This window comes from Triticum urartu, chromosome 3A (assembly GCF_056163025.1).
Source record: "Triticum urartu cultivar PI428250 chromosome 3A, HENAU_Tu73, whole genome shotgun sequence".
NCBI lineage: Eukaryota > Viridiplantae > Streptophyta > Magnoliopsida > Poales > Poaceae > Triticum > Triticum urartu.
In genome coordinates, this window is record NC_141875.1 from 164059434 (window position 1) to 164081867 (window position 22434).

The window sequence follows — 22434 nt, forward strand, 5'->3', positions numbered from 1 at the left end:
TGATCGACTCTTTGGCTTCGAGCCAGTCGTTGCAGTGGGGAAGACAGTCGGAGCAGTTTCTGACCTTGGCGCCTCTGGTTCAGGCACAGCAGGCTTCTTTTTCTTCTTCGCGGCCATCCTGGGGTCAATGCCTGGACGCCCAAGTGCCTTGCGCTTCTCGGCCTCATTGTAGGCCTGCACGCAGCGATCAGCCAGAGTCTTCATGCGCTCTCGCGAGCCTTGAGCTTCGGCACGCGTCTTCAGGAAGTTCTCTTTCATCTCGTGCAACATGATCTTGAAGTTTTTCACCTCTTGCACGCTGAGCTTGGCCATGTGCTTCTTGAACTGAGCCTTTTCAAAATCAATTTTCTGCTTCAGTTCAACAATGCGCTGGGCTATTGCAAGTTCTGAAGCAATTGCGCCTTGGAAGGCGACGCTGAGGCCTATGGGCAGCTGCAGATCATCGAAGCTCATATCTGGAGTGTCAAACCATTCATCGATGAAGCTGTGGATGATGGCGACATCAAACAGAGGCAGATTGTTGAAGATTTCAGCCTCCTCCTTGCTCTTGATGAGCTGCTCAAGAGCGTCATCTCCAAGATCTTCATCGCTTGACAGATCAATGGTTTCGCAGCGCAGAATGGCGGCAGCTGTGAGCTCTTTGCCTGTGTGTGGCTGGGGCTCCTTATCCTTCAGGGGCTTGGAGATGCGTGATACATCTTCAGACTGCACACTGACTTCAGGAGGTGCAGTTTTCAATGGCTTCGCCCTTGAGATTTTTGAGGCAGGGGCCGGCTTCGAAGCTTTTGGTTTCTTCTGCTTTGGCTTCGGCGCAGCAGGGGCGTCATCAGACTCAGTATCTGCTGGAGGGTCATTCACAGCAGTCCCTTGGACTAGGATGCGGGTGATGAGGCCTGCAAGATTGGCATACGGCCCGATGATATTGGGATCGGCGTCGCGTGTGCCATCTGCCCTTGGTTCAGAGGGACCAGGGTTGAAGTCTAATCCCAGCTTCTTCTTGTTTTGCTTTGCAGAGTTCTGAGCAAATTGGAAGTTGCGCTTGAACAGATTGTCATCGCGACACCAGAGAAGTGATGACGGATGAGCTTCAGCTGGCTGTGGTCCTCTCACCATGCATGGATAGAAGCCTTGAGCAATGGCTTCGTCTCTGGACCTGGGTACGAGATTTTTGTATAATACGTCTCCCCACGGTCTCTTGATGGCGCACTTTTCGGCATACTCCTGAGTGACGAAGCGGTATTGAAACCATTGCTCTGCCCAATATCTTCGAATCCATTGGATTCGTGTCTTGCGCTGACCATAGCTTTCTTCAGGATCAGTTTTGTACATCTCTGCCAACTCATCAGGTAGATCTTTGGACGTTTCACCACGTCTCTGTCTGCCTCCCTTCCTTGCTGCTGTTTCTGAAGCCATGAATCTTAACTTGGAAGGCTTCAAGACGTTCAAAGTCTTCAAAGGCTTCCTTTTGCTTGACCAACAAGAACTGGCTTCGGGAGAGTTGATGTGATGCTGCAAGTACTCTGCAAATGAATGCAGACTATGAGAACCAAAGGATTCTCCCACGGACATGTACCTGTGACAGCATTAAGGTGCGAGGGAAGGGGAAGAGGTCATATGCATTCTCAGAAGATTTTGAAGATAAATCGGTTTAGAAGACATTGACCTCATCGTGCGAAGACATTCACTTATAGATAAGAAGTTGGTTCCAGATTCGTACGAACCCATAGATCAGTACAAGTGAGGAATCTAACTACTTTATGAAGCACAAGTGAATATACTAGGCATGTTATGAGTTGCAGCGAGAGATCTAACTGGTGTGAAGAGAAACTTCTTATGGTTGAAAGTGACAGAACCAAGAGATCAAAAGAAGCTGTAAAAAGAAGTTTTATTTACCCCACTGGAACTGCTAGACGAAGTGGGAGTTGAGGCCAAGCAGTTCGATCCTCCGTGCCCTAACTTGGCGACGGAAGACACCTACGGCGACGGCGGGGAGAGCGATGTCCGCTGTCGGCGTGAAAACGGCGTCGGAGAGGTTGCGGCAGTGAAGCGCTTCGTCGCCGGTGTCATCGAGAGCTAGCGGTGGCGCTAGGGTTCGTGCGAGGGTGGAAGAAGAGATAATGACCGCAGTGAATCGTGTATTTATAGGGATATAGGCGGCACTGCGCTATTACTCAGGTGCCCCTGGCGGTTCGCATTTGAGGCACGTGTGGCCAGTTAGAGGATATTGGGGTTTGTTCCACGTCCCACGCACGCCTAAATTGCCGGGCGTTCGTTCCTGCTTCTCCGGATCTTATGTGGAGGAATGAGCATTAAAAAAACGGACTTTTATGGTTGTCTCTATGTCTTCGGCTGGCAAGGGACACAGTGAAGACATTCCACAGTTTCAACAGAATGCATATGACTTTGGAGAGATAGAGTTTGAGATGGACAGCATAGAGAGGTTAGGGTCCGATCACATTCACTTAGTTCAAAAAATTCAACCAAGAAGACATAGCTATAAGTGAATGTTGTAGAGGACAGAACACTAGTATATATATATATATATCTATATAATCAACGCAGTGAAGATAATCATGAAGACATATTGAGATTGAAGCCAAACCAAATGTGAAGACATTGCGAGGTAACGCCATGAGTGAAACACTTCAAAATAGAACGTTTGGTGGTGGCGTTACCCACCGTATAGGAAGTATTAGATCCAGACACGGCGCACAATTATCGTGGCGCTCCGAAGTCAAATTCCACATTAATGTATTCACACTTAGAATGTACGTCTTCATTGATTGAAGATATACGTTACTTTGTGTGTTGTACATCTAAGTCATCAATATGCATAAGTGTTAGGATGTGTGCCTGATCACAGGACATTTGAGGATTCCAAGATATTTAGCTCACACCGTAAATTGCAAAACCTCTTCTCATCCAAGGGCTTGGTGAAGATATCCGCCAATTGCTCTTCAGTGTTGACGTGTATGATATCAATGTCTTCCTTCACAACATGATCTCTGAGAAAGTGATGACGAATTTCAATGTGCTTTGTCTTCGAGTGCTGAACTGGGTTGTTGGCAATCTTGATGGCGCTTTCGTTGTCGCAGTAAAGTGGCACTTGCTTCAGATGGATGCCATAATCCTTGAGAGTTTGCTTCATCCACAGAAGCTGAGCGCAGCAAGATCTAGCAGCAATGTATTCAGATTCAGCAGTGGAGAGAGATACACAGTTCTGCTTCTTTGAAGACCAACATACAAGTGATCGTCCCAGAAAGTGACATGTGCCTGATGTAGACTTGCGATCAACTTTGTCACCAGCATAATCAGCATCCGAAAATCCAACCAAATCAAACTCTGAGCCCTTTGGATACCATAATCCTAGAGTTGGGGTGTGAGCCAAATATCGAAGAATTCGCTTCACAGCTAAGTGATGCGACTCCTTTGGTGCCGCTTGAAATCGAGCGCACATGCAAACACTAAGCATGATATCTGGCCTAGATGCACATAAATAAAGCAAAGACCCAATCATGGAGCGGTATACCTTTTGATCGAACTCTTTACCATTGTCGTCAGGACCTAGATGATGTTTGGCTGGCATTGGTGTTGTGAAGCCTTTGCAATCTTGCATGCCGAACTTCTTCAGGCACTCTTTAAGATATTTCTCTTGAGATATGAAGATGCCGTTGCGTTGTTGCCGTATCTGAAGACCGAGGAAGAACTTCAGCTCTCCCATCATGGACATCTGATATTGCTCTTGCATCATGTATCCAAACTCTTCATTGTACTTCTGATTGGTGCAGCCGAAGATAATGTCATCCACATATATTTGGCACACAAACAGTTCACCATCGTATGTCTTCGTGAAAAGAGTGGGATCCAGTGAACCAGGTATGAAGCCTTTGCTCTTCAGAAAGTACTTGAGTGTATCATACCAGGCCCTAGGGGCTTGTTTGAGGCCATACAGTGCCTTGTTGAGCTTGTATACCATATCAGGATGTTTTGGATTTTCAAAGCCAGGTGGTTGTGCAACATACACTTCTTCTTCAATCTTGCCATTGAGAAAAGCACTTTTCACATCCATTTGATATAGAAGTATGTTATGATGATTTGCATAGGCCAGCAGTATGCGTATGGCTTCAAGCCTAGCCACAGGAGCAAATGTTTCATCGAAGTCAATGCCCTCCACTTGAGTATATCCTTGAGCAATGAGACGAGCTTTGTTTCTGACAACTTGACCATGCTCATCTTGCTTGTTGCGGTATATCCATTTGGTGCCTATTATGTTGTGCTTCCGTGGATCAGGACGCTTAACCAGTTCCCATACATTATTCAGTTCAAACTGTTGAAGCTCTTCTTGCATAGCTTGAATCCATTCCGGTTCCATGAAGGCTTCTTCAACTTTCTTGGGTTCTGATATTGAGACGAATGCGAAATGCCCACATAAGTTTGTTAGCTGAGTTGCCCTTGAACGAGTGAGTGGACCAGGTGCATTGATGCTGTCAAGTATTCTGTCAATCTGTACTTCATTTGCAACACAAGGATGTATAGGGCGAAGACTTTGCTCTTGCTGATCTGCGTTGTCGTTTGGAGGAATGTCTTCATGCTGAGCATTGTCTTCATGTTGATCAGGTGCTGAGATGATGAGTTCTTCTTCAAGATGAGCTTCAGAAGGCATGATCTCTCCAGTTCCCATAAGCTTGATTGATTCACTAGCTGGGACTTCATCTAGCACATTTGGCAGTTGCTCTCTTTGTGAACCATTTGTTTCATCAAACCACACATCCACTGTTTCGACCACTTTGTAATGGAAGAGATTGAAGACTCTGTAGGAGTGTGAATCCTTTCCATATCCAAGCATAAAGCCCTCATGTGCTTTTGGTGCAAACTTTGAGGTGTGGTGTGGGTCCTTGATCCAGCACTTTGCGCCAAATACTCTGAAGTAACTGACATTTGGCTTCTTGCCAGTTAGGAGTTCATAAGATGTCTTGTTCAGAAGCTTGTGAAGATAAACACGATTGATTGTATGACATGCAGTATCAATGGCTTCAGTCCAGAATTTTCTTGGAGTCTTGTATTCATCTAGCATTGTTCTGGCCATCTCAATGAGTGTTCTGTTCTTGCGTTCGACGACGCCATTCTGCTGTGGCGTGTATGGAGCTGAGAATTCATGTGTGATGCCCAAGGTATCCAGATATGTATCAAGGCCAGTGTTCTTGAATTCAGTGCCATTGTCACTTCTGATGTGCTTTATCTTGGCGCCAAAATTGTTCATGGCTCGATTGGCGAAGCGTCTGAAGACATCCTGCACTTCAGTCTTGTAAAGGATTATGTGTACCCAAGTATATCTAGAGTAATCATCAACAATGACGAAGCCATAGAGGCAAGCAGAAGTAGAAAAGTTGAGTAGTGAGTGGGACCGAAAAGATCCATGTGAAGCAGTTCGAAGGGTTGTGTAGTAGTCATGATTGTCTTCGAAGGATGTTTTGCCCTTGTCATTTTCCCTGCTTCACAGGCACCGCATAAATGATCTTTCTTGAACTTGACGCCCTCGATGCCTATGACGTGCTTTTTCTTCGCAAGGGTGTGGAGGTTCCTCATGCCAGCATGCCCAAGCCTTCGATGCCAAAGCCAGCATTCTGAAGCTTTTGCAAGAAGACATACTGCAAGTTGTGGTCCTGCGGAGAAATCTACCACGTACAAATCACCTTTCCGATACCCTTCAAACACTAGAGATTTGTCAGATTCCATTAGCAGCAGGCAACGATATTTTCCAAACATTACAATCATATTCAAATCGCAAAGCATTGAGACAGACATTAAGTTGAAGCCAAGGGATTCAACAAGCATGACTTTATCCATGTGTTGATCCTTTGAGATTGCAACTCTACCTAGACCCAATACCTTACTTTTACCAGTGTCAGCAAATGTGATGTGACTCTTATCGGATGGACGTAAAGTTGAGTCCATAAGAAGGCTTCTTCTGCCAGTCATGTGATTTGTACACCCACTGTCAATAATCCATTCTGAAGACTTTGAAGTTGCTGGTGTCGTACCCTATAGTGCAGTTAGGGGGATAGGCTTCACGAAGAGAGTTATGAAGCATAAACATTTGACGAACCAGTGGGTTATGAAAACTTAGATCCAGATTGGGACTAATAGGGAGAGTAGCATGCGATTCAGGAGCAAAGTACATAATGATGCCATTCGGGCATTTTATCTTGCGCCCTACAAGATTTTTAAGGTCCCCAGCAATAGCATCAGAAGATTTTGTTTTTCTGCTGGAGACCTTTCCCTGCAAAAGAGAGTTAAGCTTTCTTAACCACCCACATCTTCAAGGGTGGCTTAGAAGCAATAAGTCTAAGTGCAGCATCTGATAATTTTGGCTTTGGAGCCCTAGCAAACAGTCTAGCAGGGGGACAATAATACTCATAGGAATAAGCAGAATAATTTTTGGTCATATGAACATGACGGTTCGATGAACCGCTCTCATATTCATATGCCTGAGTATGGTTTCCCTGCAAAACATTTGCGTTAGTGTAACTCAGCTGAGTCCTCTGTTTGTATGAAGCCATTGGACCGTATGAAGCCTTTGGTCTGAGGTTTGTCTTCTTTAAGTGAGGTGTCATGAAGACATTCACATGAAGATTTTCAAGACACTTTTTCGGAACCCAGATCTTCTTCATAGGCGGTCCATTCCTGCAGTTAGTACCAATGTACCTGGCAAATACTTCACCATTCTGACTCTTAAACAATTTGTAGTTTGCATCAAAGGATTCATCAATGATAATGGGGTTAGCACAAGTGAAGCCAGATAGATTAGATGGATCTGCTGAGGATTCCTTTGCAGCAACCCATGTGGTTTTGGGGTACTGCTCAGGTTTCCAGTAAGAGCCATCTGCATTAATTTTCCTCACGAACCCAACACCCTCTTTCCTAGGGTTTCGGTCCAAAATCTGCTTCTTAAGGACATCACATAGTGTCTGATGCCCTTTCAGACTTTTGTACATCCTTGTTTCAAGCAATGTCTTCAACCTAGCATTCTCATCAACAATAGCAGTGGTATCCACAGCAGAGGGGTTAGTTACCACATCAACAGTTGAAGATATTGGAATAGCAGTAGCAGTGGAACATTCAGCAACAGAAGTAGCATTATCACGCTCAATGCATTTAAGGCATGGTGGTTCAAATCCTTCCTGAGCGGAACTGATCTGTTCGGCTCGAAGTGACTCATTTTCCTTTTGAAGATCTTCATGATCCGCTCTCAAGTTCTCAAGATCTTGCTTCTTTTGAAGATAATCATAGGAAAGCTTTTCATGAGTAGTTGAGAGAGTCTCAAGACGATCTTCAAGTTCCTGATACTTAACGTGAAGATTTTTTATGTCTCCAATTAAGGATTCAGAACGAGTCATTTCAGCACCCAACAGATCATCGCTTCTGTCTAACAGTTTTGAATATGTTCCATAGCTTTCTGTTGTTCAGTTGCAATTTTAGCAAGTGTTTTGTAGCTAGGTTTTGAATCACATTCAGAGTCATCGTCACTAGATGTTTCATAGCGAGTAGTGCGTGTGTTTACCTTGGCACCGCGTGCCATGAAGCAGTAGGTAGGAGTGGAGTCATTCTTGTCATTTGCGTCGGTGTCGGTGATGCAGTCATTGTCTTCAGTGTTGAAGATGGACTTGGCGACATATGCTGTAGCCAGACTCGCAATGCCAGAATCAGACTCCTCCTCAGACTCCACCTCTGCCTCTTCAGATGCGGACTCCTCCTCTGAATCCATCTCCTTTCCAACAAACGCACGTGCCTTGCCAGATGAGCTCTTCTTGTGTGATGAAGACTTCGATGAAGACTTGGAAGAAGACTTTGAGTATTTCTTCTTCTTCTTGTCGTCAGAATCATATTCCTTGCTCTTCTTCTTCCTTCTGTTCTCATTGTCCCACTGTGGACACTCAGAGATGAAGTGTCCAGTTTTCTTGCACTTGTGACATGTTTTCTTCTTGTAGTCATGAGCAGAAGCTTCATCATTCCTTGAGCTTGATCGTGAAGATTTTCTGAAGCCTTTCTTCTTGGTGAATTTTTGGAACTTCTTCACTAGCATTGCAAGTTCTCTTCCAATGTCTTCAGGATCATCAGAACTGCAGTCAGATTCTTCTTCAGATGAGGAGACAGCTTTTGCCTTCAAGGCGCGAGTTCGCCCATAGTTTGGACCGTATATATCTCTTTTCTCAGAAAGCTGAAACTCATGTGTGTTGAGCCTCTCAAGTATGTCAGACGGATCGAGTGTCTTGAAATCAGGACATTCTTGAATCATCAGGGCCAGAATGTCAAATGAACTATCAAGTGATCTTAGCAGCGTCTTGACGATTTCATGTTTGGTGATCTCAGTGGCGCCGAGGGCTTGAAGCTCATTTGTGATGTCAGTGAGCCGATCGAAGGTGTGCTGAACATTCTCATTGTCATTTCGCTTGAAGCGGTTGAAGAGGTTGCGAAGAACACTGATTCTCTGATCTCTCTGGGTTGAGATGCCTTCATTAACCTTGGAGAGCCAGTCCCAGACTAGCTTGGATGTCTTCAAGGCACTCACACGGCCATACTGTCCTTTGGTCAGATGACCACAGATGATATTCTTGGCAGTAGAGTCCAGTTGAGTGAACTTCTTGACATCAGCAGTAGTGACACCTTCTCCAGCCTTGGGAACGCCGTTTTTGACGACATACCATAGGTCGACGTCAATGGCTTCAAGATGCATGCGCATCTTATTCTTCCAGTAGGGATATTCAGTTCCATCGAAGACGGGGCACACAGCGGAGACTTTGATTATCCCTGCAGTCGACATAGCTAAAACTCCAGGTGGTTAAACCAAATCACACAGAACAAGGGAGCACCTTGCTCTGATACCAATTGAAAGTGCGTTATATCGACTAGAGGGGGGATGAATAGGCGATTTTTATGAAAGTCTTCAAAACGTGGGAGTTATGAAGACATACAGTGAAGATTATGCATATTACTATGCAGCGGAAGTTAGATTACACTAGGCCAGCCATGGTCAGGTATTCAATAGAGTGAAAGCACAATGACAAACAGCTGCAGTGTAATAAGGATCAGGTAGGAAGAAGTTATGAAGCCAAACAGATCATATATTCACGTTGTGAAGACAAAAGATAAAGCAAGCATGCAATGGCTTCATAATGAATAACAGTAAGTCAAAGGAAGTGAAGATGAAACCAGTGACTCGTTGAAGACAATGATATGTTGGACCAGTTCCAGTTGTTGTGACAACTGTATGTCTGGTTGGAGCGGCTAGGTATTTAAACCAAAGGACACACAGTCCCGGACACCCAGTCAAGGACACTTAGTCCAAGACACCCAGTCCTCACCGTTTTCTCCTTGAGCTAAGGTCACACAGACCTCGCCCAATCACTCTGGTAAGTCTTCAAGGTAGACTCCCAAACCTTCACAGACTTCGTTCACTGGCAATCCACAATGTCTCTTGGATGCTCAGAACGCGACGCCTAACCGTCTGGAGGATGCACAGTCCTCAAGTGTAATAAGTCTTCAGGTCACACAGACAAGAAGACTTAAGTGATGCCCAATTTACTCTGGCTCTGGGTGGTTAGGGCTTTTCTCCTCACTAGGAATTTTTCTTTCAAAGGCTTCGAGGTGGGTTGCTCTCAAACGACAAAAGCCGTGCACTAAAATCTGAGCAGCCAACCGTTTATGGTTGTGGGGGTGGACTATTTATAGCCACTTGGCAACCCGACCTGATTTGTCCGAAATGACCCTGGGTCACTAAGGAACTGACACGTGTACCAACGGTCGAATTTTGAACTCACACGGCAACTTTACTTGGGCTACAAGTAAAGCTGACTTGTCTGACTCTGGACAAGATTTGCTCTCATAGTCTTCGCTCGAAGACATAGGATTTGAGTTAGGCATCACTTCAGTCATTCTGTCTGGTTCTCTTGGACCCCACTTAACAGTACGGTGGTTCCTACGACACAACATAAATGAAATGAAACTACGAAGGATCTAAGTCTTCGAGTTCCATAAGCTTCATAGGGAGTCTTCTCATGTCATTGTCTTCAATATGAATATCTTCATAAACCACCATTGTCTTCAATGTCTTCGTACATTTTTAGGGGTCATCTCTGGTGGTAAAACCGAATCAATAAGGGACTTCTACCTGTGTTTTCCTGCAATTCTCACAAACACATTAGTCCCTCAACTAGGTTTGTCGTCAATACTCCAAAACCAACTAGGGGTGGCACTAGATGCACTTACATAGTCTATAAAAGAAAATTACAAAAAATGGAATTGAGAGTACCTCATATGCTTCATCTTTTTAATGTCTTTCGTGAAAATAAGGATTCTGATAATTGTGCCAAAGTGTTAGAAGAAGAATTCATTAGAATGTTTGGCACTAAATCTTTGGATGATGAGCATGATTGCAATGTTGTTAGTATGAATTCTTTGAATATCCATGATGCTAATGATATGCAAAGCCACAAGCTTGGGGATGCTATGTTTGATGAATATGATATTTTTAGTCCCCCAAGTTTTGATGTGCAAATTTATTACGATGAAAACATCCCTCGTATCTATGATGATTATTGTGATGACACGTATGCTATAAATAATAATGATAACAATGAAACTTGTCATCTTGATTTCAATTTTCAATCCCATGATAGTTTTTTTGTTGAGTTTGCTCCCACTACTATTCATGAGAAGAAATTTGCTTATGTGGAGAGTAATAAAAATTATATGCTTGTGCATCATGAAAATAGTGCTTTATGTGATAGTTATATTGTTGAGTTCATTCATGATGCTACTGAAAATTATTATGAGGGAGGAACATATGCTTGTAGAAATTGCAATAATATCAAGTTTCCTCTCTATGTGTTGAAAATCTTGAAGTCATGCTTGTTTTGCTTTTCTATGCTAGTTGATTATTGCTCCCATAAATTGTTTGCTCACAAAATCCCTATGCATAGGAAGAGGGTTAGACTTAAATGTGCTAGTCATAGTCTTCATGATGCTCTCTTTATGTCTCAATTCTTATCCTTTATGTGAGCATCATTGAAATCATCATGCCTAGCTAGGGGCGTTAAACGATAGCGCTTGTTGGGAGGCAACCCAATTTTATTTTTTCTCCTTGATTTTTGTTCCTGTTTAGTAATAAATTAATCATATATCCTCTGTTATTATTGTGTTTTTTATGTTTTAATTAGTGTTTGTGCCAAGTAAAGCCTTTAGGATCTTCTTGGGTGATTGTTATTTGATCTTGCTGTAAAAAACAGAAAGTATGCGCTCACGAGAATAATTTTCATTTTTTACCAGAGAGCGATAAAATACCAATTCCACTTGAAGTAGATTAATAAACAAATTTAGGACTTCCTAATTTCTCTGGATTTTTGGAGTTACATAAGTATTTGAATACTACAGATTACTACAGACTGTTCTGTTTTTGACAGATTCTGTTTTCTATGTGTTGTTTGCTTATTTTGATGAATCTATGAGTAGTATCGGAGGGTATGAACCATAGATAAGTTGGAATACAGTATATATTACACCAATATAAATAAATAATGAGTTCATTGCAGTACCAAAAGTGGTGATTTATTTTCTTATACTAACGGAGCTTACGAGTTTTCTGTTAAGTTTTGTGTTGTGAAGTTTTCAAGTTTTGGGTAAAGATTCGATGGACTATGGAATAAGGAGTGGCAAGAGCCTAATGTTGGGGATTCCCAAGGCACCCCAAGGCAATATTCAAGGACAACCAAGAGCCTAAGCTTGGGGATGCCCCGGAAGGCATCCCCTCTTTCGTCTTCGTTCATCGGTAACTTTACTTGGAGCTATATTTTTATTCACCACGTGATATGTGTTTTGCTTGGAGCGTCAATTTATTTTGTTAGGATTTGCTTGCTGTTATTTAGAACAATGTTTTGCATCTTTTATTTCAATAAAAGTGGCATTGATAGCCTTTACTATGCCTGTTTTACAAGTCCATATGTTGCTGTTTGAAAACAGAAAGTTTACCGCTGTTGCAAAAATTCCCTAGAAATTTCAGAATGTGATAAAATGTTGAAACCTTTTGCATATTAAGATCTGATAAATTTAATACAGTGGGAATTTTCTTTCATAATTTTTGTAGGTAGGGAAGTATGGATCTTGCTGCACTCTTTACAGACTGTCCTGTTTAGGCAGATTGCTGTTATGTTTGCATTGTTTGCATATGTTTGCTTCTTTAATGATTCTATTTGAGGATAGGACTATTAAATATGCAGCGGCATTTAGTATGCAATGTTGAATAATAATTAGTGATTTGCTACAGTAGAGTATGATAAGGTTTTTGCATTGGTTTATACTAACTTATCTCACGAGTCCTTGTTGAGTTTTGTGTGGATGAAGCTTTTGAGATTTAGGGAGACCGTGATATGAGAGGAATTAAGGAGACACAAAATCTCAAGCTTGGGGATGCCCAAGGCATCCCAAGATAACATTTCAAGAAGTCTCAAGCGTCTAAGCTTGGGGATGCCCTGGTTGGCATCCCACCTTTCTTCTTCAACAACTATCGGTTAGTTTTGGTTGATCCTAAGTTTTTGCTTCTTCACATGATGTTTGCCATTCTTAGAATGTCATTTTACTTTTTTTTTCTTGTTGTTTGAATAAAATACTATGATCTGAAATTCTTAAATGTTAGAGAGTCTTCACATAGTTGCATGATTATTCGACTACTCATTGATCTTCACTTATATCTTTCGGAGTAGTTTGTCGTTTGCTCTAGTGCTTCACTTATATCTTTTAGAGCACGACAGTGGTTTTATTTTGAATAAATAGATGAAATCTCATGCTTCACTTATATTATTTTGAGAGTCTTAAACAGCATGGTAATTTGCTTAGGTTATGAAACTAGTCCTAATATGATGGGCATCCAAGAGGGATATAATAAAAACTTTCATATAAAGTGCATTGAATACTATGAGAAGTTTGATACTTGATGATTGTTTTGAGATATGAAGATGGTGATATTAGAGTCATGCTAGTTGAGTAGTTGTGAATTTGAGAGGTACTTGTGTTAAAGTTTGTGATTCCCGTAGCATGCACATATGGTGAACCGTTATGTGATGAAGTCGGAGCATGATTTATTTATTGATTGCCTTCCTTATGAGTGGCGGTCGGGGACGAGCGATGGTCTTTTCCTACCAATCTATCCCCCGAGGAACATGCGCGTAGTACTTTGTTTCGATAACTAATAAATTTTTGCAATATGTATGTGAGTTCTTGATGACTAATGTTGAGTCCATGGATTATACGCACTCTCACCCTTCCACCATTGCTAGCCTCTCTAATACCACGCACCTTCCTCAAAACAGCCACCATACCTACCTATTATGGCATTTCCATAGCCATTCTGAGATATATTGCCATGCAACTTTCCACCGTTCCGTTTATTATGACACGCTCCATCATTGTCATGTCGCTTTGCATGATCATGTAGTTGACATCGTATTTGTGGCAAAGCCATCGTTCATAATTCTTTCATACATGTCACTCATTAGTCATTGCACATCCCGGTACACTGCCGGAGGCATTCATATAGAGTCATATTTTGTTCTAAGTATCGAGTTGTAATTCTTGAGTTGTAAGTAAATAAAAGTGTGATGATCATCATTATTAGAGCATTGTCCCAAGTGAGGAAAGGATGATGGAGACTATGATTCCCCCACAAGTCGGGATGAGACTCCGGACTAAAAAAAAGAGAAAGGCCAAAAAAAGAGAAGGCCCAAAAAATGAGAGAAGGTACAATGCTACTATCCTTTTACCACACTTGTGCTTCAAAGTAGCACCATGATCTTCATGATAGAGAGTCTCCTATGTTGTCACTTTCACAAACTAGTGGGAATTTTACATTATAGAACTTGGCTTGTATATTCCAATGATGGGCTACCTCAAATTGCCCTAGGTCTTCGTGATCAAGCAAGTTGGATGCACACCCACTTAGTTTCTTTTGTCGAGCTTTCATACACTTATAGCTCTAGTGCATCCGTTGCATGGCAATCCCTACTCACTCACATTGATATCTATTAATGGGCATCTCCATAGCCCATTGATACGCCTAGTTGATGTGAGACTATCTTCTCCTTTTTGTCTTCTCCATAACCACCCTTCTATTCCACATATAGTGTTATATCCATGGCTCACACTCATGTATTGCGTGAAGATTGAAAAAGTTTGAGAACACCAAAAGTATGAAACAATTGCTTGGCTTCTCATCGGGGTTGTGCATGATTTAAATATTTTGTGTGGTGAAGATAGAGCATAGCCAGACTATATGATTTTGTAGGGATAGCTTTCTTTGGCCATGTTATTTTGAGAAGACATGATTGCTTTGTTAGTATGCTTGAAGTATTATTGTTTTTATGTCAATATTAAACTTTTGTCTTGAATCTTATGGATCTGAATATTCTTGCCACAATAAAGAGAATTACATGGATAAATATGTTAGGTAGCATTCCACATCAAAAATTCTGTTTTTATCATTTACCTACTCGAGGACGAGCAAGAATTAAGCTTGGGGATGTAGGTGTCAACTTATTCAAATCAAGTCTACGATATAAAGAGAGAGTCATAACGCTAACACCGGCTCCAAGATCACATAAAGCAGTTTTAACATAGTTTCTTTTAATGGAGCATGGTATAGTTGGTACTCCTGGATCTCCAAGTTTCTTTGGTATTCCACCCTTAAAATTATAATTAGCAAGCATGGTGGAAACTTCAGCTTCCGGTATCTTTCTCTTATTTGTAACAATATCCTTCATATACTTAGCATAAGGATTCATTTTAAGCATATCGGTCAAATGCATACGCAAAAAGATAGGTCTAATCATTTCAGCAAAGCGCTCAAAATCCTCATCATCCTTTTTCTTGGATGGTTTAGGAGGAAAAGGCATGGGTTTCTGAACCCATGGTTCTCTTTCTTTACCGTGCTTCCTAGCAACAAAGTCTCTCTTATCATAACATTGATTCTTTGATTGTGGGTTATCAAAATCAACAACAGGTTCAATTTCTATATCATTATTATTGCTAGGTTGAGCATCAACATGAACATCATCATTAACATTATCACTAGGTTCATGTTCATTACCAGATTGTGTTTCAGCATCAGAAATAGAAATATCGTTGGGGTTCTCAGGTATGTTAACAACAAGTTCACTAGAAGCATGCAAAGTCCTATCATTTTTCTTTTTCTTCCTCTTAGAAGGACTAGGTGCATCTATAGTAGTTCTCTGAGAATCTTGCTCAATTCTCTTAGGGTGGCCCTTAGGATACAAAGGCTCCTGAGTCATTTTACCACCTCTAGTCATAACTCTAACGGCATTATCATTCTTCTTACTATTTAATTCATTGAGCAAATCATTCTGAGCTTTAAGTACTTGTTCTACTTGAGTGGTAACCATAGAAGCATGTTTACTAATGAGTTTAAGTTCACCTTTAACTCTAGACATATAATCACCCAAGTGTTCAATCATATAAGCATTGCGTTTCAGTTGTCTACCAAAATAAGCATTAAAATCTTCTTATTTAACAATAAAATTATCAAACTCATCTAAGCATTGGCTAGCCGACTTATTACGAGGAATACCACCTTCATCAAATCTATAAAGAGAATTTACCTTTACTACCTGTGTCGGGTTATCGAGACCGTGTGTTTCTTCAATAGGTGATGAATTAAGACCATGAATTTCTTCAACAGGAGGTAAATTCTTAACATCTTCAGCTTTTATACATTTTTCTTTCATAGATTTATTTGCCTCTTGCATATCTTCAGGACTGAGAAATAGAATACCCCTTTTCTTCGGAGTTGGCTTAGGAGTTGGTTCAGGAAGTGTCCAATTATTTTCATTAGTCAACATATTATTCAATGTCAATTCAGCTTGATCAACTGTTCTTTCCCTGAAAACATAACCAACACAACTATCCATGTGGTCTATGGAAGCATCAGTTAGTCCATTATAAAAGATATCAAGTATTTCATTTTTCTTGAGAGGATGGTAAGGCAAAGCATTTAGTAATTGGAGAAGCCTCACAAGCTTGTGGGAGACTCTCTTCTTCAATTTGCACAAAATTATATATTTCCCTTAAAGCAGCTTGTTTCTTATGAGCGGAGAAATATTTAGCAAAGAAATAATAAATCATATCCTGGGGACTACGCGCACAACCAAGACCAAGAGAATTAAACCATATCTTAGCATCACCCTTTAATGAGAACGGAAATAATTTAAGGATATAATAGTAGCGAGTTTTCTCATCATTAGTGAACAGGGTAGCTATATCATTTAATTTAGTAAGATGTGCCACAATAGTTTCAAATTCATAGCCATAGAAAGGATCAGATTCAACCAAAGTAATTATATCAGGATCAACAGAGAAATCATAATCCTTATCAGTAATAAAGATAGGTGAAGTAGCATAAGCAGGATCATATTTTATTCTAGCATTCAGAGATTTTTCTTTCAGCTTAGCTAATAGTTTCTTAAGACCACTTCTATCATTGCAGGCAAGAAAGTCTCTAACAGTTTCTTCATCCATAACATAACCCTCAGGCACAACATGCAATTCATATCTAGGGGGAATCTTCATCATCACTTTCATCAATATTATCAGTTTCAATAATTTCATTCTCTCTAGCCCTAGCAAGTTGTTCATCAAGAAATTCACCAAATGGCACAGTAGTATCAAGCATAGAAGTAGTTTCATCATAAGTATCATGCATAGCAGAAGTGACATCATCAATAACATGCGACATATCAGAATTAATAGCAGAAGCAGGTTTAGGTGCCGCAAGTTTACTCAAAATAGAAGTTGAACCAAGTGCAGAGCTAGATGGCAGTTCCTTACCTCCCCTCGTAGTTGAGGGAAAAATCTTGGTTCTTTGATCTTTCAAGTTCTTCATAGTGCTAAGCAGATATAAATCCCAAGTGACTCAAAGAATAGAGCTATGTTCCCCAGCAACGGCGCCAGAAAATGGTCTTGATAACCCACAAGTATAGGGGATCGCAACAGTTTTCGAGGGTAGAGTATTCAACCCAAATTTATTGATTCGACACAAGGGGAGTCAAAGAATATTCTCAAGTATTAGCAGCTGAGTTGTCAATTCAACCACACCTGGAAACTTAATATCTGCAGCAAAGTGTTTAGTAGCAAAGTAATATGATAGTAGTGTTAACGATAGCAAAAGTAATATTTTGGGGTTTTGTAGTGATTATAACAGTAGAAACAGAAAAGTAAATAAGCGAAGAACAATATATGAAAAACTCGTACGCAGTGGATCGGTGATGGAGAATTATGCCTGATGCGATTATTCATGCAACAGTTATAACATAGGGTGACACAAAACTAGCTCCAATTCATCAATGTAATGTAGGCATGTATTCCGAATATAGTCATACGTGCTTATGGAAAAGAACTTGCATGACATCTTTTGTCCTACCCTCCCGTGGCAGCGGGGTCCTAATGGAAACTAAGGGATATTAAGGCCTCCTTTTAATAGAGTACCGGACCAAAGCATTAACACATAGTGAATACATGAACTCCTCAAACTGCGGCCATCATCGGTAGTGGTCCCGATTATTGTCACTTCGGGGTTAACGGATCATAACACATAATAGGTGACTATAGACTTGCAAGATAGGATCAAGAACTCACATATATTCATGAAAACATAATAGGTTCAGATCTAAAATCATGGCACTCGGGCCCTAGTGACAAGCATTAAGCATAGTAAAGTCATAGCAACATCAATCTCAGAACATAGTGCATACTAGGGATCAAACCCTAACAAAACTAACTCGATTACATGATAAATCTCATCCAACCCATCACCATCCAGCAAGCCTACGATGGAACTACTCACGCACGACGGTGAGCATCATGAAAATGGTGATGGAGGAAGGTTAATGATGACGATGACGACGGATTCCCCTCTCCGGAGCCCCGAACGGACTCCAGATCAGCCCTCCCGAGAGAGTTTAGGGCTTGGCGGCGGCTCCATATCGTAAAACGCGATGAATCCTTCTCTCTGATTTTTTTCTCCCCGAACATGAATATATGGAGTTGGAGTTGACGTCGGTGGAGCGTCAGGGGGCCCACGAGGCAGGGGGCACGCCCCCCACCCTCGTGGACAGGGTGTGGGCCCCCTGACGTGGATTCTTCTTCCAGAATTTTATATATATATTCCAAAAATAATCTCCGTTGATTTTCAGGTCATTCCGAGAACTTTTATTTCTGCACAAAAATAACACCATGGCGATTCTGTTGAAAACAACGTCAGTCCGGATTGGTTCCATTCAAATCATGCAAGTTAGAGTGCAAAACAAGGGCAAAAGTGTTTGCAAAAGTAGATACGACGGAGACGTATCAGTGCCCCTCCCACCACTGCATCAATGAAATTCTTTGGCTTATCTTTATGTTAACCACAATGGGATTACACCAAAAAGGAGTAACCCACCGCTAGCCCCCACGCTTTCCACAACCTCCACCCGGTCCATTTTAAACTTTCTCATCAGTTTGATTGCCCTATCTGTGTTCAGATGTGTCTCGGACAAGAAGACGACATCAGGCCCCCACTGCTTCTGGATATCCAGAAGAGCTCTTTCTGCCGCGACACTGGCCACACCGCGGCAGTTCCAACTTAGTGTTTTCATTGTGCCCGGCGATCCTCCTCGAGGGAGGTCGCCGATTGCTATGCTGCTCTGTCCTCTGACACACTCGGGTCAGCCCTCTGCCTCTTAGGATCATGTATTTTCTACGGGGTGTTTAGTAAACTCTTATCCACAGGTTCAGCTTCTTTACTCTCAATAATGTTTACTTTGTCGGTCACAAACCCGGGTGGAGGATTTACCAGGCCTGCAGGTCTCTCAAAAACAGTACCATCCTGACCGACTAGGTGTTTACGTGCTAGTGGCACCATTGCACCAAAATTATTATCAAACCTCGGGTCGATTATCATGTCGTTATTTTCTTCTAGATTCAGGTCTCCCTTCTTGCCTCTTCCCCCATCAGTGCATCCACCTCTGTCCGCTCTTCCTCCTCCGCGGTCAAGGCCATTGCCATTCCCACTGTTTAACTGAGCATCGAAATTCACCAATAGTCATTCACCCCATTCACATTCCTCTTCCTTGTGTATACCATCACCGCACTCCAAAACTGTATGTCCTATGAGATCGCAGAAATCACAGGACTCAGGAAGTTTTTCGTACTCCACTAGATACTTCTTCCTCTCCTTCAAGGTTAACGAAACAAAACGCACTAGCGGGGTATCTAGCTTCACAAACACCCGAACCCGAAGGTACTTCCTAGGATTAATCCTGCCTTCATTCACTATCACGTTGAACGGGGGGTTCCCTACTTTCGTTGTTGTCTTCTCTGCAATTTCTTTCTTCTTCATCAATCCATCTGGCAGTCCAACGATCCTAGCCCACACTGGTATTCTGTCGAGCTTGTATTCATGGACATTTGTTATGCCATCATATTCCTCCAGGACCACTGCAGTGTTCCGGAACAGCCACGGGCCATTGTTCATCACCCGGTTCCAGTCCCCCAGGCACATGAATTGTGCCAAGAAGAGGTCATCATCCTTCTGTTTGAAAATCACCCCTTGGGTCGGCGCCCAACCATTGCGTAGCGATTGGAACAACGCCGTGTGGCTAAAGGGTCTCTGGGTATGAACCCTAAAGATCGCTATCCACCTTGTTTCCTCAATCAGCCCTTCGACCTCACCAGAGATATCAAGGTCCTCCTCCTCCTCCCCATGGAGGTTCAACCCATAAAAACGGTCCTCCAGATTGCAATCCCTATCACGGGAGCCCCCTGCTCCGCCACTGCCAGACGTCTTCTTCATCGAGGGCATGTTTGCCGCCTTACCAGCCATGAGCCATCACTCCTAGGTAGCTTTGGTGTGGTTGATCACGTAAGGATCGGTCCGAAGATCAATCCAATGTGAGAAATCGGGTGGAAATTGGTGTAGATCGAGTAAACTTTGGGAACCCTAGTGCGCCGTCCGGGGATGTTTGGGAACCCTAGCGTTGCCAGGGAAGTAGCGAGATTTCTTCATCGATTTTTTTGAAACCCTAGCAAATCACAGTGTTTGATTTGTTGATTACAGATTAGAAATAATAGCACCAACCACCCGTCAAAAAAGGAAATAAAAAAGAAGTAGCACCAACCACGTAAAAAAACGCGCCAACTGTTTGTTCCAAAAAGTATAGGATTGGATTAAAAATTGCGCCAATCCGTCGAGCTGCCGGATTCAGCTGTGCCCGCTCGATATTCTTAGGAAAAAAACTGTGCCCGCCCGATCGTGCCCTAGTTTTCGATCCAACTTCCCCCGATCTTCGCCGCCCTAGTTTCCGATCCCAACTTTCCCCGATCTCGATTCTCGATCTCGAGCTTGCGCGCACTTGGGCGAACATGGCAGCGATCATGGTGGCGCGCGGGCAGGGTCTGGAGCAAGATTTCGATTTCTTCGTGGTGGTCGACTTCGAGGCGACGTGCGTGAAAGACGGGCGGATCTTCCCGCAGGAAATCATCGAGTTCCCCGCGGTGCTCGTCGACGGCGCCACCGGCCGCATCGAGTCCGCGTTTCGCAGGTACGTTCGTCCTAAACATCACTCTGTGCTGACCGAATTTTGCAGGGAGCTCACCGGCATCCGGCAGGAGGACGTCGACGGCGGCGTGGAACTCGGCGACGCGCTCTGGCTGCACGATTCTTGGCTGAAGGCGACGACGGCGGGAGCAGGGAACAAGAGAGGCGTCCGCTTGGCCGTGGTGACCTGGGGAGACTGGGATTGCCGGACCATGCTCGAGTTCGAGTGCCGCTTCAAGGGCATCGAGAAGCCCTCCTACTTCGATCGCTGGATCAACCTGAGGGTCCCCTTCCAGGCGGCGCTCGGCGGCGGAGGGCGGGTCAACCTGCAGGAGGCGGTCCGGGCGGCGGGGCTGGACTGGGAGGGCCGCCTGCACTGCGGGCTGGACGATGCGCTCAACACGGCGCGGCTGCTTGCTGAGATCATGCGGCGCGGGGTCAAGATCACCATCACCGGCTCGCTGGCGCCGCCGCCGCCGATCCAGCAGAAGCAGCAGCCTGGCGCAAACCCTTGCGGTGGCTCACCGGCGCTGGCGCCGCCACCAATCCAGCAGCAGCCGCCTCGCACAGGCCCTTGCAGTGGCACATTTGCGCTGGTGCCGGCGCCGGCGCCGATCCAGCAGAAGCAGCAGCCGCCGCAGCCTCACATAATCAGACTGGGATTCAGAATCCAGTGTCGCTCAGCTGCTAGTGTTGATCGTCCTAGCCATCAGAATCAGAGTGTAGCTCAGCTGATTCTACTATACTCCTAGTCTAGGTGTGATTGTTCACTGAAATCGAACGTCACAATGGAGCTATTCTCTTGATGTAATTGGTGTCTGAATTATTAGTATCAATACAAATTTCGTTTTAGTTATTACTACTGTTAATACAAGATTTGTTTTACCTTCTCTGTGGGTTTCTTCAGTACTGAGCAACGGGCCAACGATTGACTTGTTAGTGACATTGATAAATTTCTGAAGAAGGCTACAATTCCAATCGACAATGCAAACGGAAATTCGTTCTCTGATGAAGCCCCCTGCTCTGCCGAGGAGTGACCGATGCCGAGGAGAGGGATGGTCTATCTCCCAAGGCACATTCATCAGCATCGAACAAGGCGGTGTTAGAACCTTATATCAAGATTGAAAAATAAAACAGCCAACTGTAGATTTCTGAGATAAGAACTACTACTCCGTCCCATAATATAGGACGTTTTTGCAAGCTAACTTAGCTTGTAAAAACGTCTTATATTATGAGACGGAGGGAGTAATAATTTGCTGTACATATTTAGCACTTGGTGCTGGAAGTCCTGGTGGTACAGTTAAAAGCCGAAGTTGTTGTAACAATATGGCACTTCTGTTGTCCAGAAATTGAACAGTTTTGGAAGCTAGTTCCTTTTATCCACTTTTAGTTCCTCTTGAGTTTGAGCTCCTTGAGGCATGCTTGGTTCATTGTCCCCTGTTGTGAAAAAAATAAACTCTGGAGAAAATAGGCATGACTTCCATCGTATTTTCAGCGACAAAAACCTGAGCGATTTTGAATTTGGTTTGTTTCTCTGATAGAATTATTGGTGTCCGAAATCCAGCTGCTAACAGAGATTTCCTGTCCATCCAGCATGTTCAGGAGCTGTTGCTTGTATTGCATCGCTCATTTTTCAGAACAAAGAAGAGAAATTTCTAGTTGGAGTATTTATTTTCCTCTAATGCCACATGTGTGAGTTATGCATGATTAGGGCCTACAATACATATTCTTGATGTAATTGGTGTCTGAATTATTAGCATAAACAATATTAATTTCGTTTTAATTATTACTACTATTAATAG

The 22434-nt window shown here is 42.9% G+C and overlaps 1 protein-coding gene across 1 annotated transcript; it reads left to right on the forward strand.

Annotated features, from left to right (window-relative positions):
* The first annotated feature begins 20251 nt into the window (after nt 1-20251).
* Nucleotides 20252-21491, forward strand: LOC125543484 (uncharacterized). The gene has a single exon (XM_048706848.2). The coding sequence runs from the start codon at nt 20458-20460 to the stop codon at nt 21382-21384; it is 927 nt and encodes a 308-aa protein (XP_048562805.2). The 5' UTR covers nt 20252-20457; the 3' UTR covers nt 21385-21491.
* The last annotated feature ends 943 nt before the right edge of the window (nt 21492-22434 follow it).